The sequence below is a fragment of the Manis pentadactyla genome, chromosome 1 (genome assembly GCF_030020395.1).
Source record: "Manis pentadactyla isolate mManPen7 chromosome 1, mManPen7.hap1, whole genome shotgun sequence".
Taxonomy (NCBI): Eukaryota; Metazoa; Chordata; class Mammalia; order Pholidota; family Manidae; genus Manis; species Manis pentadactyla.
This window is the reverse complement of record NC_080019.1, coordinates 218958060-218972001: the sequence shown is the minus strand read 5'-3', so window position 1 is coordinate 218972001 and position 13942 is coordinate 218958060. Positions and strand designations below refer to the sequence as shown.

At 39.1% G+C, this 13942-nt stretch overlaps 1 protein-coding gene across 13 annotated transcripts in view; it reads right to left on the bottom strand.

Moving 5' to 3' along the window:
- Positions 1 to 13942, bottom strand: part of FOXP1 (forkhead box P1) — a 568729-nt gene that overhangs the window by 44781 nt on the left and 510006 nt on the right. For all 13 annotated transcript variants that reach the window (XM_057507395.1, XM_057507378.1, XM_057507370.1 and 10 more), the window contains one exon: positions 8190 to 8294. In XM_057507395.1, the coding sequence (XP_057363378.1) occupies positions 8190 to 8294 (105 nt within the window). The remainder of the gene's footprint in view (positions 1 to 8189; positions 8295 to 13942) is intronic.

The window sequence follows — 13942 nt, the reverse complement described above, 5'->3', positions numbered from 1 at the left end:
GTAGACTGCCCCAGTTTCCATTATTCCTATAACCATCATAAGTTGAGACATCAAAAAACTGGCAGCATCTCCAGGCCAGCGAGGTGACACCTAGACTCGGGAGCAGCAGTGGGTCTCCGTGAATAGAAACAGAATCAGAGGTAGAGAGAAACAAATACCTGATTTAAAAAAAAAAAAAAGACTTGTAAGGATTACCCTTTATGAGGGTAGGTGGTGAGTTGGAAGAGAGAATGAAATAATGCTAAACTTGGTGATTTTTATTCTTCAAGATTGTAATATAATTTTCTTATCTATTATATGCAGAGTTCTACCTAAACACATATTAAATAAGAGGGTTAATAGCTACTTGGGGGAAATGTGTATCACCGCAAAAATGCGACTAGGATTACATAGGCAAGACACATTATGGATAGAAAACACATCTGGAAAGAATGTGGCCCTGTTCGCACATCTCCAAAGTCCCACCCTCAATAGGGTTGAGTCTGAGTCTATCAAGCACAACATATCTCCTGTTTATCACCACACGGAAGACACGTATAAAGAACAGACACTAAGACAGTAAAACAACCTTCCAAAAATAAAGCCAGAAAACCCAAAGCAGAAACGCAGAGTGCTTCCTCTCGGTGTGGGAGAGACGAGACGGATTCAGCAGCTGATTACACCCTCAAAGTACACAGCGCACATAAAATAAATACAGGTCACAAAAATTAACAAATCATCATAACTGTCTAATACATCCTGGGCTGGCTGCGGAAAAACAAGATCATTCTGGATTTATATCTGTAAGTATGGGATTTCCTGGACAGCTAATATCCACAAACAATCAAACACAGGAGGAACATGGGGAAAAAAGGCAGCATTATTTCAAATTTGAGCTGAGAGTCGTGATTTGTAAAGGGCTGAACAGGAACTGGAGTTGAAATTTGAGGCAAGGAAATTCTTCGGCGAGGCACTGATGGACATTTTTTCTGTTTCTCTTGGCTCCGTTCGGGATTCTAGGTCACTGGGTTTTGAATGTGATGCCAAATGAGAATCTCACTAGGACAGAAACTTTGAAAATGACAGCTAACTTAATCCCTCAATTTAAATAAAATAATAATAATAAAAAAAAATCGAATGATACTTCACTCAAGAGTCAGAGCTTTTTATGAGACCTGTTGCCAATATTAGTGACTCGGAATGATCTCATCTTTCATCCTGGCTAAATTCCAACACACAATTTCATTAACCCAGGTACTGCAGGTGATAAAACTCATTTTTCCCTAAAGAGACAGCTAAAAAGTACCAGTTATACATTTATGAAGTACCAGCAATCAAAATTATGGATTTTCTAAAAGGTTTTTAACTACTTTTATTGAAAGGAAAATCGCTGTCTCAGACTTTTGTGGCACTACTGCTAATAATAAATTTTACCATTTAGACATGGCCATAATATGGTAGACAGTGTCAATAAAAGTATGGAGCAAAGATGATCCCTGTCTTTTAAGTAATGCCTTCTAATTACACACCGGAAATGATCACGTGAAATATCTAAGCTAACTGATGGCTCTTAAAATAGAAGAACACACAACAGTGTAACTACAGTGAAACAATGTGCTGTGTATACACATACAGTGGAAAGCAGAATTAATTACAGGAGTAGACACTTAAAAAATTGCCATATGCTTTCAGAGCCTCTAAGAAAAAATTAAGTTTCATTTGCATTTCTGACTGACCTCTGCTGAAAAAAATGGGTTCAAATTTTTAATCTGCTGCTTTTTGAGCAGTGATGGCACTGGGCCTGTTTTCTTTGGCAAACTTGTCCAAACTTTTCTAATATTCTATAGATCACTAGAGGGCACTGTGGTATTTAGGCCACTCTGACCTCTTTGAGTACCTGGAAAGGTCTTGAACTCCTGAACAATGTCCGAAAGGTGAAAGGAGAGACTTTTTAAGTGGGAAAAAAAGAAAATCTCAGTAGCACCCAATTTTGATTTTTCTGAAACCATTCAAAAATGCGTGAAAACTGGGAAAGCCAAATTCACCAGAACTCAAAGACTTTGTCTACCTGCTGGGATCTGACGGGACAAAATTTCATCTCCTTGTTCTTGGGATTTAAACTGTGAGGCAAGGAATTGGATTTGCATACACCCACGGGAGAGATGGCTAGTCCCTGAACGTGTGCGTCTCGGGCACTAACTAGAGGTATTTTCACTGCAGAACATTCAGACGTGCAAACCTGAGAGCCACAAATGGGTTTGAAACAATTTATGATATCCGGCTTCCTTCGACATGTATTAGCATATACCTGGTTTCTTTAACATACACTTTGTTTTTCCAAAACCACAAACATAGTTGCTGGAATTTCATGTGGAAGTGCTTAAGGGCTGAAAGTTAACACCTTTGTGATCCTTGCAGCCTCACAGTGGCTGTTAAACAAAAGCCTCTTTGTCCAGGCTTTCTTGAAATGTTTTCTTAACATGTTCCAAGTAGTTTTAGGCAGGGAACTAAAGTAAACAAGATGTTACCATGATAAAAACACTTGTGAAAACATTACAGAGCGCACTTAGTAGTTTCTTTCACATAAAACTCTTCACAGTTTTGAGAAGTAAAATTCACAGAAAAAAAAAAAGTTTTTTTTTTTAAAGGCAAATTACCAAAGAAATGTCCTCTACTGTCTACAGCCCTCGACCTTTTAGAAAGGGTCAAAGTTCCACCTCTGGGCACTTACTTTCCCCATTTCCCTCTGTGTCTTCTATTAGAGCACACTAAAATGTATTTTGGCTTTAGTAAATAACAGACATCTGACCAATAGACAAAGGGGTATTTGTTTTGATTGTTCGGCATGGTGCTTTTCTCCATGAGAAATAACCAAAACAACAAAAACAAAAATTAGACCAACAAAAAAGTTCCAAATGGATAGTAAACAAGGATACAAATTGTATGTCTATTAGATGTTACACAAATGACCATCTGGAAGACAAACTAGGGGACATGGAAGTATTTTCCCCAAGCACGTAAGAGTACCTAGTATTGGTGAGACTATGGGTCTGTGTCTGATTTTACACTCAAAGTTAGAAACAGGAAAATGTGGTCATGATTCGACCTTCAAAATCCACTCCCCACCTTGCCAAGGAATAATATGAGCCCTTTTCGAAAAAGGGAAGAATTACAAATCTGTATTTTTACTGGTGAAGGTTGGGTCTTCAACCTGGTTTGAAAGGAAAAAAAGCCAAATGGGGAGAGGCTAGGACATAGCCGGCCTCACCTCTCTGGATGGTACAAGCTCGTTTTTGTTTTCCTGTTTCCAGAGGATTCCAAGCAATGCGAGCTGGAGGGCCTCCTTAGAGGTAGCCTGGGTGCCTGCTGGCATTGGTCAGCTACACCAAATACAATAGCCGCATGGTAACTCATGGCTGGCAGGTTAAAAAAAAATCAATGCGAAAACTGCAACTTGTTTTGAGAAGAAACCGGGAAATAGATGCGTACAATAGACTGGGCATCTGCTGGTTCTGATAAAGCGACCCTCTCTTGGCGGTAATGGAAAGACAACAGGACGGTTATTTGTACAGCATTTATCTTTGAAATCAAGGGCCCTGTGGTATGCCTCACCTTGGGAACAAACACTGCACAATGATCACAGAAAAAGCGTCAAATCTCCGGTTTTGATTTACCAACAGTTATGATATTTCTTCCTCAGGAGGGAAACAAAATATGCCTCATTTTTCGATCTCTGAGTCTGCCTTCTCTTCCCTCATGCCTCTGCTAACAGTGGCGTTATATTGTCAGACAGAATTTTTATCCTGAGTAACTACGCATGTTAGCCTCTCTGAAAGTTCCATCTTACTAGCCCGAGCAGCAGAACATGAGGAAAGTCACGAAGTCCCATTTCCTCTCGCACGAAAGCCGAGCCACAGGTGGCAGAACCCAGCGCGCGTGCGCATGGAGACCGTGGCTGGTGAAGGGGGCAGCAGGGCAAGACAGGCACGGATAACTTCCCAAAATATGCACAAATGCAAGGGCTCTGTGAGTCCAACCTAAAATAACCAAAGATGGCAATGCCATAAGGAACTGCAAAAAGATTTCTCAGCTAAAAATATGATGACACCAAAAGTTTTGCGAGTTCCGAGGTCAGCAATCCAGTCCGAGGCGCAGCGCCACGCCCATCCCTCGCGGAGGTCCTGGGGCTGCTCCGAGGCGACGTGGCAGAGGTGAAGAGCTCACACAGAGACTGTGTGGCGGGCGAAGCCCCAGCGTAGTGAAAAGCTCGCCATGCCCTGTGCCAACGTCACATCCCACTGTGGGACTCTTTACCAGAAATTTATGGTTAAAAAACTGTATTAAAGAACAGTCTCTTCTAACACACCAATATTCTGCACAGCCACAGCCCTACCCTAACCACAAGGTCAGAAATGTATGGATATGTTAAATTAACCCTTTTTTAAAAACATACTTAAGGAGATAGATAAGAAAGGTAGTACCACTACTTTTAAAGAATCCCTACTGTGGGAATCACTACATTATTTACATGATGTACCTTTTAATTCTAACTCTGAGAGGTGGTTCTCAATTATTATCTCAAATAACATGTGCCAGTACTGGGGCTCAGAGATGCTATGTAACCAGCTGAAAGAACACATTTATTACAAGGGGCTTCACTACCCCATCTGCCTTTCTTCAAAGCTTTCTCCACACCTACTGCCTTAAGTAGAAAGCGCACTGTTAACAAAATGCACTGCTTCTAACCAGGTAGTACTGTGTAGCACTTAGGAGCAAGTCCTGTGAAGCCAGACTACCTGGATTTACATCTTGACTCCACCTCTTTTTAACTGTGTGACCTTGGGAAAACTCACTTAACCTCTCTGTGCCTTAGTTTTTCCTCTGTAGGTTAAGAGTTAACACTATAATATTATCACTATCACATGGTTGTTGAGTATTAAATGAGTTATACACAAAAAAAATGTTGAATGGTCTATTGCACAATTCAGTTCTATTTAATTATGAACTCTTACTAGGGGAGGGTAAATGGAAGGGATTAGAAGATAGGTGAAAAAAATCTACAACATCTAAGTCGAGGTCAGAGCAATGCAGCATTTTGTTGGGTAAGAGTGTCTTGGCTAATTGAAGCTCTTACAGGTATCAATTCGCTTAAACCACAAGAAAATGCCTCCGAAGAGGGACAATGAAAGAGAACTGTAAGCCCAGAGGAGAGGTCCTTTCAGAGTCTACAAAACTGGTCATTTGAAAAGAAATGCCTGAAACATCATTTCCGAAAAACAATGACTCCACGATTATGATTCAAACAGGCCACGTGGCTTTTGTTTGACCCACGGAAGTACTGTAGCTCTGGCAGTCCATGCCAAAGGAAGGCAAAGCTGGTTTCATTAAAGCTGGCTTGACCACCCTTCAGACGATGCAGAGGTGTGAGAGAGGCACGTCTGCAAGAAGACAAACTTACTGTCCACTATGTTAGGCAAGATGCTGAAACCTCAAGACAACTCTGAACTTCTAAAAGCTAATCTCATGCTGTAGAGGAAAATCACAATCCTGAATGTGTCATATATGGCCAATCAATGTGTAATTCAGGAAAGCACCAGAACTCTGAGTTCTAGAGGGTTTTTCTTATTTGGCATTTGCTCTCCCTTTGAGGGTTTATGGCCCTCAGTTTTTACTCTCGGGAACTGAGCTCCCATCCCTCGTCCCCATCTGGTTCCTGTGGGATGCACATCTGTTTCTGCTGGAGGTGGGCATGTGACCCAGGCCTGATGCATCACTGTGACTGGCTCAGCACTAGAATACATGACTCAATCTGGGTCAATGACAGTCTGCCCAGGACTTTTTTTTAGAACTGCAGAAAAAACGGTGGCACGAACATTTATCTTCTTCACTTCTATGTGGAAAGAGCCCAAGAATGAAGGCAACACAGAAGAAAATAAAGCTATTAGACAAAGACCAAATGCCCCAACAATTTTGTTTCAGGACCCAGACCCAGCCATGCTTGAAGCCAGCTGTACCACTGGATTTCCTAGTTACAGGAGCCAGTTATCACCTCCTATCCCATTTATTTTTCTCTTTGGGTTAAGCCAAGTTAAGCTGGGTTTCTATAGCTTACAAACAAGTCTTCTGATAAATGTACGTCATTTATGAAATAAACAAGCAACAGTTGCAAGTTCATAGTAGGCATTCCAATTTCACTGAGCAAATATGAACTGAGAACATGTTGTGTCATGTGCAAAACCGCAATAAATAATTGATAGATATTTCCTATGCCAGAGCCAGGCTCCTACTACCCTTAGGAAGAGAAAAGGGAATTTTTATAGGAATCAAGTCTAGGCCCCAATTTTAAAGTCTTTGGAATCTTTTCTTTTGTTCTAAATGTGGTTTGAAATTGTGCTGTCGCCTTGTGGAGGAATATATTTCCCCCAACAGATATCTTATCTACTTATTTATTTATAAATCGCCTAACTGTCAGCTCACATAATAAATGGACTTCTGATCTGACTAGGGTGGAAACAGTTTGGCTGTTAACAACATTTTTGAAATTGGTCAGGTTGGAAAAGTGCCCTTTTCCCTCATGGTTCTAAAATTGATACATGACACTGAGACTGCTGATAGTGATTTTATAGTTCGAGACACTTTAGAGAAATAAATATTGACACATTTATTTGTCATTCCACAGATAGCCAAATTAGCACCAAGATAGTTTTTGAAGCTAGCACTGGGGCACAAGGTGAAATCAGAATGTAAAAATGGCTTCTGCCAAGATCTTTTTCTCTTGTTCTCTAAATAGGCAAATAATCACGAAATAACAAAGATTCTATAGTAAGTGATTTGTAAGAGAACAAAGCCCAATAGCACTAACTTGAATCGTAACAACTGCAAGGGGCTGTTGCTTAATTTAAAGTAAAGTATTGCTGTGCTTGGCTGTTGATATTTAGAAATGATTTTACACACCTCTTTTAAAAAAATTTAAAGTATGTAAGTTTTTAATGACCACATAATGCTCTTGAAGTGAAATATTAAAGCTGGGAAGCTATGAAGTACATTCACAGGCTTTGATTCATTAATCAAAGGGACATTCACCAAAAGCCCTTACAGGTAACGGTAGATCTCTAAGGGTACCTTTATTACAATATTTCGATCTAGCCCCATAAAGATAGATACACAGATTGTTCTAACCACATAAAGATTTCAAATTTCTAACACACAGAACCAGCGACCTGTTTGTAAATCAGGCTGCCTCTGTTTCCTGGGGCTTGAAAGAGAGAGAAAATCCAGAGGCAGAGACCCTCTCCAATACCCAACTTGTAAACCAACCAGAACCTAGACATACAGGAGTTTATACACCCATATGCTAGGTTGTACATGATATGTATACATATATTAAAGATATGGTGTTATTATATTCAGTTTGTATGTCAATGAGTCAACATAATCAGTATCTTTGAGATACCAATAATGCAGTACAGTTTAGGCTAAATTTAAAGGACAAGGTACTATCCATAAGGAAAATATTCAACTGTAATGCAGAAGCATTTCACTTCAGATGTGAGAAGATTAACATATCATTTGCTTATAGAGATACTTCAGTGGTGTTACAGATTCAAATGGGATAACCCAAGTTTTGGTCATACTTTAATTGTAAAAATTAAAGTTACTCCATTTGCCCTATAGGGAGAATCTGAGCAAAACTCAACACCATAATAGAAAGATAAGAATCAAGTCGGTAGCATTTCCTCAGCACCCATTTCTTAAGGTATAAAGTCATTAGTATAAAAAACAAGAGGCAGCCCAATCACCTACTACAACCAGCCAGTGAGTAACACTGATTTTACAAAGTTGGAGGTCGTGAGTGTGTCACTGACTTAGCATGCGGGACAGGGATAAACGGGAAAAACCCAACGGCTCCAAGCTTAATATTGGAAGAATTCTTCCTTCAGCACTTAAATAAGCTCTAAAAAAACAGGTAAACACAGGCACTTACAAGAGTATCCGAACCCCCATGCGCTGTCTTCCCCTTTACAATGCAACCCTCTATGGGTGTGTAACTATTCCTACGACAGCGCTCGTGCTAAGACCTTGCGGTTTGGAGTCCAGTCCCAAAATGGTGGTGTGAAACCCTCCGTCAAAAAGGCGATTTATGAGGAAAAGCATGCACAGCAGGAGGTGATGGCTATGTAAAAAAGGAAGCACTATAAAATCATTCTTACTTTAGAAATGATTGGAAATCTTCGCATACTGCTTCACAGCCGGGCCACTTGCATACGCCATGTCCGTAGAGAGGATGGCCATGCGGGTGCTCTTCATGAGTCAAGCTGAGGGGAAACAAAGGGCAGGACAGGAGAATGAATCTGCTCTCGGGAACCATCCCCCAGACGCCGACGGCGAGAGGAACGCACAACAAATCTGGGGTGTCCTTTTCCCATGGAATTGACTAATTAATTCTGCATTATTGTTTAAAAAAAGCGTTAAACCCCAAAATGTGAATAGTCCAGTATTAGAAATATATCACCTTGTATGAAAAGGGTCTGAGGCAGGCTTTTATTAGAGGCAAAGCTCAGACCACGAAAGATTATTTAAAAGCTAGAAGGTATCACTGCATCTGCATAATGGAAATTGTAAGATCTGCACTTGACTTTATAAAGGATATAACTCTCTCCCTGCTTTCTACCCAGAATGCTACAGATATTTTTCTCCTCCTTTCTGCTGCTGCAAACTGCTTTCTCATAATTGTGCACTCTTGTCGCAAGTTAGTTTTATCAAGCAGAGAGCAGAGCAATTAAATAATTTAGAATAATAAAATAATTTAGACAAACATATTCAAGGAGATGATGAACTTTAAAGAATGAAGCTAATAGTGGCAGGAAGAGTCTAGCCCTAAAATTACTGACCCCAGGAGAGACAACTTGGCATGAACGTGAGGGGTTAATCCTCCAATGGGGATCCAATCAATACGTAATGATTTGGCCACAGGGCTCCCAGCCAGGAGATGCTCTGATCCACGCCATGTGAGCTCGGGCAAGGGTACTGCTTGCACTCACTGATGACCACATTCTCAAATATTTTCTCTATTAGGTTTCTGCATCCAGACTTCTTTCAGACAAGTTATTTTCACAGTCATTTCCATAACCTTACAGTCCATCAAACAGAAATGCAACACTACCACTGAGAGTTCTGATCTGGTCTCAAGCACGTTCCCTTCAACAAAAGGGCTACCTTGCAACTTTTTTTTTTTTTTTACTCCACTGCCTCCCCAACTTTGAGCTTCAGGTATAGTGTATTGTAACTACACACACACACACACACACACACATGGCTTGCATTTTATATTATCACCATGACATGTATTCACATATTTTATTTATTTGCATTCATAGAGCAGATGTAAATGCCACTTGTCCCTGACAAAAGACAATGAATCCACAGTAAGAATATTATGAGCAGTTAAACTAAGGAGTATTAATAGTAAACATGCATATACACAGAACTACACCTTATCAAAGATCAATAGGTCTCACTAAGGTTTTCAAATGATTTTGCTGAAAATCTAATATAATATGAAGTTAATGACAAACTCTCTTGCCTTAAGATAGAAAATAAATCTGGGAGAAACAAAAATTTCAGGAAAGTAACTTCCAAACACACTGAAAGGTGCCCTTCATGAGAGGAAAAAATAACACGAGAACTAAGTAGTTATAGTGAGTTTTATGAATCCCAATGATGAGGGATATTCTCTAACCAGTTGAAAGCAAAATGTCATTGGACTTAAGGGGAGAATTACTACACAGCCATGTTTATCTTCTGTTTGTTTAGAAAATAAAACAGATAGGACTAATATAGTGGATATTAAAATTAAACTACTGTGGTGATCACTTTACAATATATGTAAAGCCAAATCGTTATGCTGTACAACTTATACAATGCCGTATGTCAATTATATCTCAACAAAACTGGGGAAAAAACTGATATACAAAAACATGATTTCCAAAAGTTACTGACAATATTTGATATTAAAGAATCTTTCTAAGTACTAGAATTTTCAGATATTCTGTGGGAAGGAAATCATTTAAAAACAAACTGGTCCTACCTATAGCTTAAAAAAAGAAAAGAAAGAAAAAAAACTAACCATAATAATTTTCTTTACCGGTTTTATTAAGATTATTTAAAATGTTTTCATAATGTTAGAAATTAATATATATGTTGTAGGAAACTTGGAAAACACTGAAAATTTAAAAATTACCCTTCAATACACACATATTCTTGACAAATTAAGACCAGATGACTTATATCATTCATTATATTTTAACGTAAGTTTGCAAATAATTTCTCATGTTACCAATCAGTCTTCAAAAACCTTATTTACTGATGCACAACAGTCTATCATATCCATCTCAGTGCTAGTTACATGCCAAAATTTGTCTAATCACAACTCTAATTCTGGACACTGAAGTTTCCTGCATTTATGAAGAGTATTAGCAAATAAAATATACCAGGCTAAATATCACAGTATATTAACTGATTTTTACCAGAAGATACATTCAGAGAAACAGGATCGCTCAATGAGTAATAAGTTTTGAAATTCGCTATGAATATTCTATCAAAATGCTCTCGAGAAATACTACATGCTGAGCGCATACTCAGCCATTATCCATATTTCGTGTGATTCTTTAAGGCAGAAACCAGGGGCCTCAACTAGTTAGGATATAAAATTAGTATCACTAGTTAAAAACTGCAAATGGTTATTTTACTATGCTTTCTGGGATAAGCCAAGAGTGTTCTGAAAATAATAGGATGGAAGAAAATAACATGTGTTCACTAGAGGAATTTATGACTAGAAATAAAACGCGTACATGATTTAACATAATATTTGCCATTTCCTCCCACCCCCATCTTTTAAGTTCATACTTGTGAAGGCACCATGGCCTGAATAAAAACTACTCTGCTCTGAGAACCTACTTTTAGTTCTGCTTGGAATCCTTATTTCAAAGTAAGGACAGAGGACAATTCACTAAGGCCCCAGAAGGACACCTGTGACAGCACCTAAGTATAGAGAAAATCTTACTCCTCCCACACCCCAGAGAGTTACACACTCAGAAGACATCCTGAAAATCTGCCTCTATATGAAAACTCTATTTTCTATTATGAGAAGATTATATGCTCTTATTTTTAAAAGTTCACATACTACTGCTACTGAAGTCCCCATGCTCCCCAACTCCACATAAGCACTGTTAACACCCCCGGCACATTACTGAGCTGCATTTTTCTTCTAATATATTACTACTTCACACAAAGGGAAACATACTATATGTACTACTGTCACTTTAATGTGTAACTGGATTTTATAATATAAAATTGGAGACTTTAAAGTACACAGTTGTCTCCGATGAAGTGCTTGGCTTTGGAAGGAAAAGGAACAGCCTGGCAGTGATGCCCTCAGAGCGCATCTCTGGAAAGACATTTAAGAGACCTAATAGGTGTGGTCATGGGTGGCAGGGAACCTGATTTTTCACCCTTACCGCTTTAAAAATTTTAACTTTGGGCATTGTAGGGATTTTTGCTGTGCAACCGTTTACACACACATACATACACACACATGGAAAAATCAAGGGCTATGAGGAACTCGGTGTTCTGACTGCCATTTGCTCTGCCAGTGACACAGCAAGTGCTGCACACTCACTCTGCACAGTTGAATCTGCCTCCAGCCCGCAGACCCTGTACGAGGCACGATCAGACACCACCCCTGGCATCTCTGAATGGGAGCCTTTCTGTGGGAACATTTATACTGTGACTGCCTTCTGTGACTTGCCAAAAGGGATACGAAGGGAGATTTTAAAAATGAAATAATGTTCCAGAATCTGAATTAGAACTACATCTTCAGGGTGAGAGATGGTGGCAAAGAGCTGACCTGAGAAGCTGACGGGTCAGATACGGCCTGTGAGCCTCATCACGTCAAGGGGACAGGACTGTTCAAGGGGACTCACCAATGTGAGAAGTATGACTTCTGAAAAGCTGCCAAGGTCAGTGAGAAATAAAAGCGTACTTCATTTTAAGGGGATTTAAACACGTCTGCTCCAAAGTTAAGCTTCTAAAAATTTAGGGTCAATTGCTCGGTAATATTTTTAACCGTTAACTCCCAGGTTGAGAGTTTTGACACTTTCTACTGTTTAATTTTATTCCAAATATATGAAATATATAAATAGTACGCAATCGAGAAAAGCCAGATAATTTAAATCTCTTGATAATCCTTGCTACGTAAAAATTAAATCTGTTTTCAACACAAGAACCATGATAGCATTTCAGATTAGAAAGAACCAACTTTCCATAAATATAATCACACATAATATGTAATTACAATTCCTGGCATTATGGTATTGAATACAGGACACATTCAGGATGGCGTAGTGGTCTCATAATGACATTTAAGAATTTTTTCTATTTACTCTTTTTATAGCAAAACACACCACCCAGAGCCTTATCTTCAATACTGACTTTGGCCTTTGAGAAGATTTTCTATAATGGCTATAGGGCTTCATTGGTGACTACTCACGATTACCTTCCACGTTTCCTACTTAACCAAAACCTGAAGCTAGAATCATCAAATCCACCTGCCACAAGTGAGAAGTGCTTCTCATTCTCACCAGTCCTGTAAACCTAGTTTTCCCTGTGGTAGCCATGAGAAGCATAATCCTTGAAGGAGATGAAGAAAACAGACATCTTGCTATAACCAAGCACACTTCTTGCCAATTTAAATGCCAGTCTTCCCTTCTCTGGAAGGCACACCCATAACTTTTCCTGCACCCTCACCCAAGTTCTCATGGCTGTGTCTTCTAAGTCTATTCCAGTGTGTTTTTTCCATGTTCCAAATTTGCCCTGTGTTTTCTTCTCTACATTTCAGATTCATTGTACCATGAGGCTACATCTGTGCGCACTAGGGTTTCCACTGTCTCCCCCGCACCAAATGAACCCCAAATTATACATTGCATTTTATTTTGCTGGCACATTATTTGATATATTAATTTATGGAAGGCTGTTGGTCATTCTCCAATCACTCGAAATTGCAGAATATATTTTTCTTTTTAAGTGTTATAAAGACAATTCATATGGCATACAAGCCACTCATTTAAAATGTATAATTTAATGACTTTGACTATATTCAGAATTATATTACCATCATGATATAATTTTAGAACATTTTTATCACACTGAAAAGGAAACCTATGCCCAGCAGCACTCCCCATTTCTTCCCAACCAACATCCCCTGCCTTCGCTAATCTATTTCCCATTTCTAGAGATTTGCCTATTTGGGGCATTTCATATGAATGAAATCATTCACCATGTTGTCTTTTGTGTCGGTTTCATCAGTTGGTGCAATGTTTTGGAGGTTCATCGACACTGTAGCATGGATCAGTGGTTCATTTCTTTTTTATGACTGCATACTATTCCACTCTGTCTATAGAAACCCATTCTTCTTCTGCTGAACATTTGTGCTGGTTCCACATTTTGACTGCTGTAAATAGTGATGATATGAAAATGCACACATATGTACTTGAGTATATGTTTTCAATTCTTTTGGGCATAAACCTACAAGTCATGTGGTAGCTCCATGGTCAAAGTTTGGAGGAGCTGCCAGACTATTTTCCAAAGCTACCGCACTACCTTATTCTCATTAGCGTCGTTTCCAAGTCCCTTGTCCGATTCATGTCTTCCAAACATTTACTCCTATTTTGCAGACCTTGTGCTTTTGGTGTCACATCTAAGAAACCACTGACTAATGAAAGAGAATGAAGGTTCATTCCTATTATTTTCTTCTAAGAGTGATAGCCCTCCCATTTAAACTGATCCATTTTGAGTTTTTTTGTATATGGTGTGAGGAAGGTGTCCAACTTCATTCTTTTACATTGTCCTACTACCTTGGATGAAAAGATGATTCCATTCTTTAAAGAAACTAGCTCTGTGACTGCCA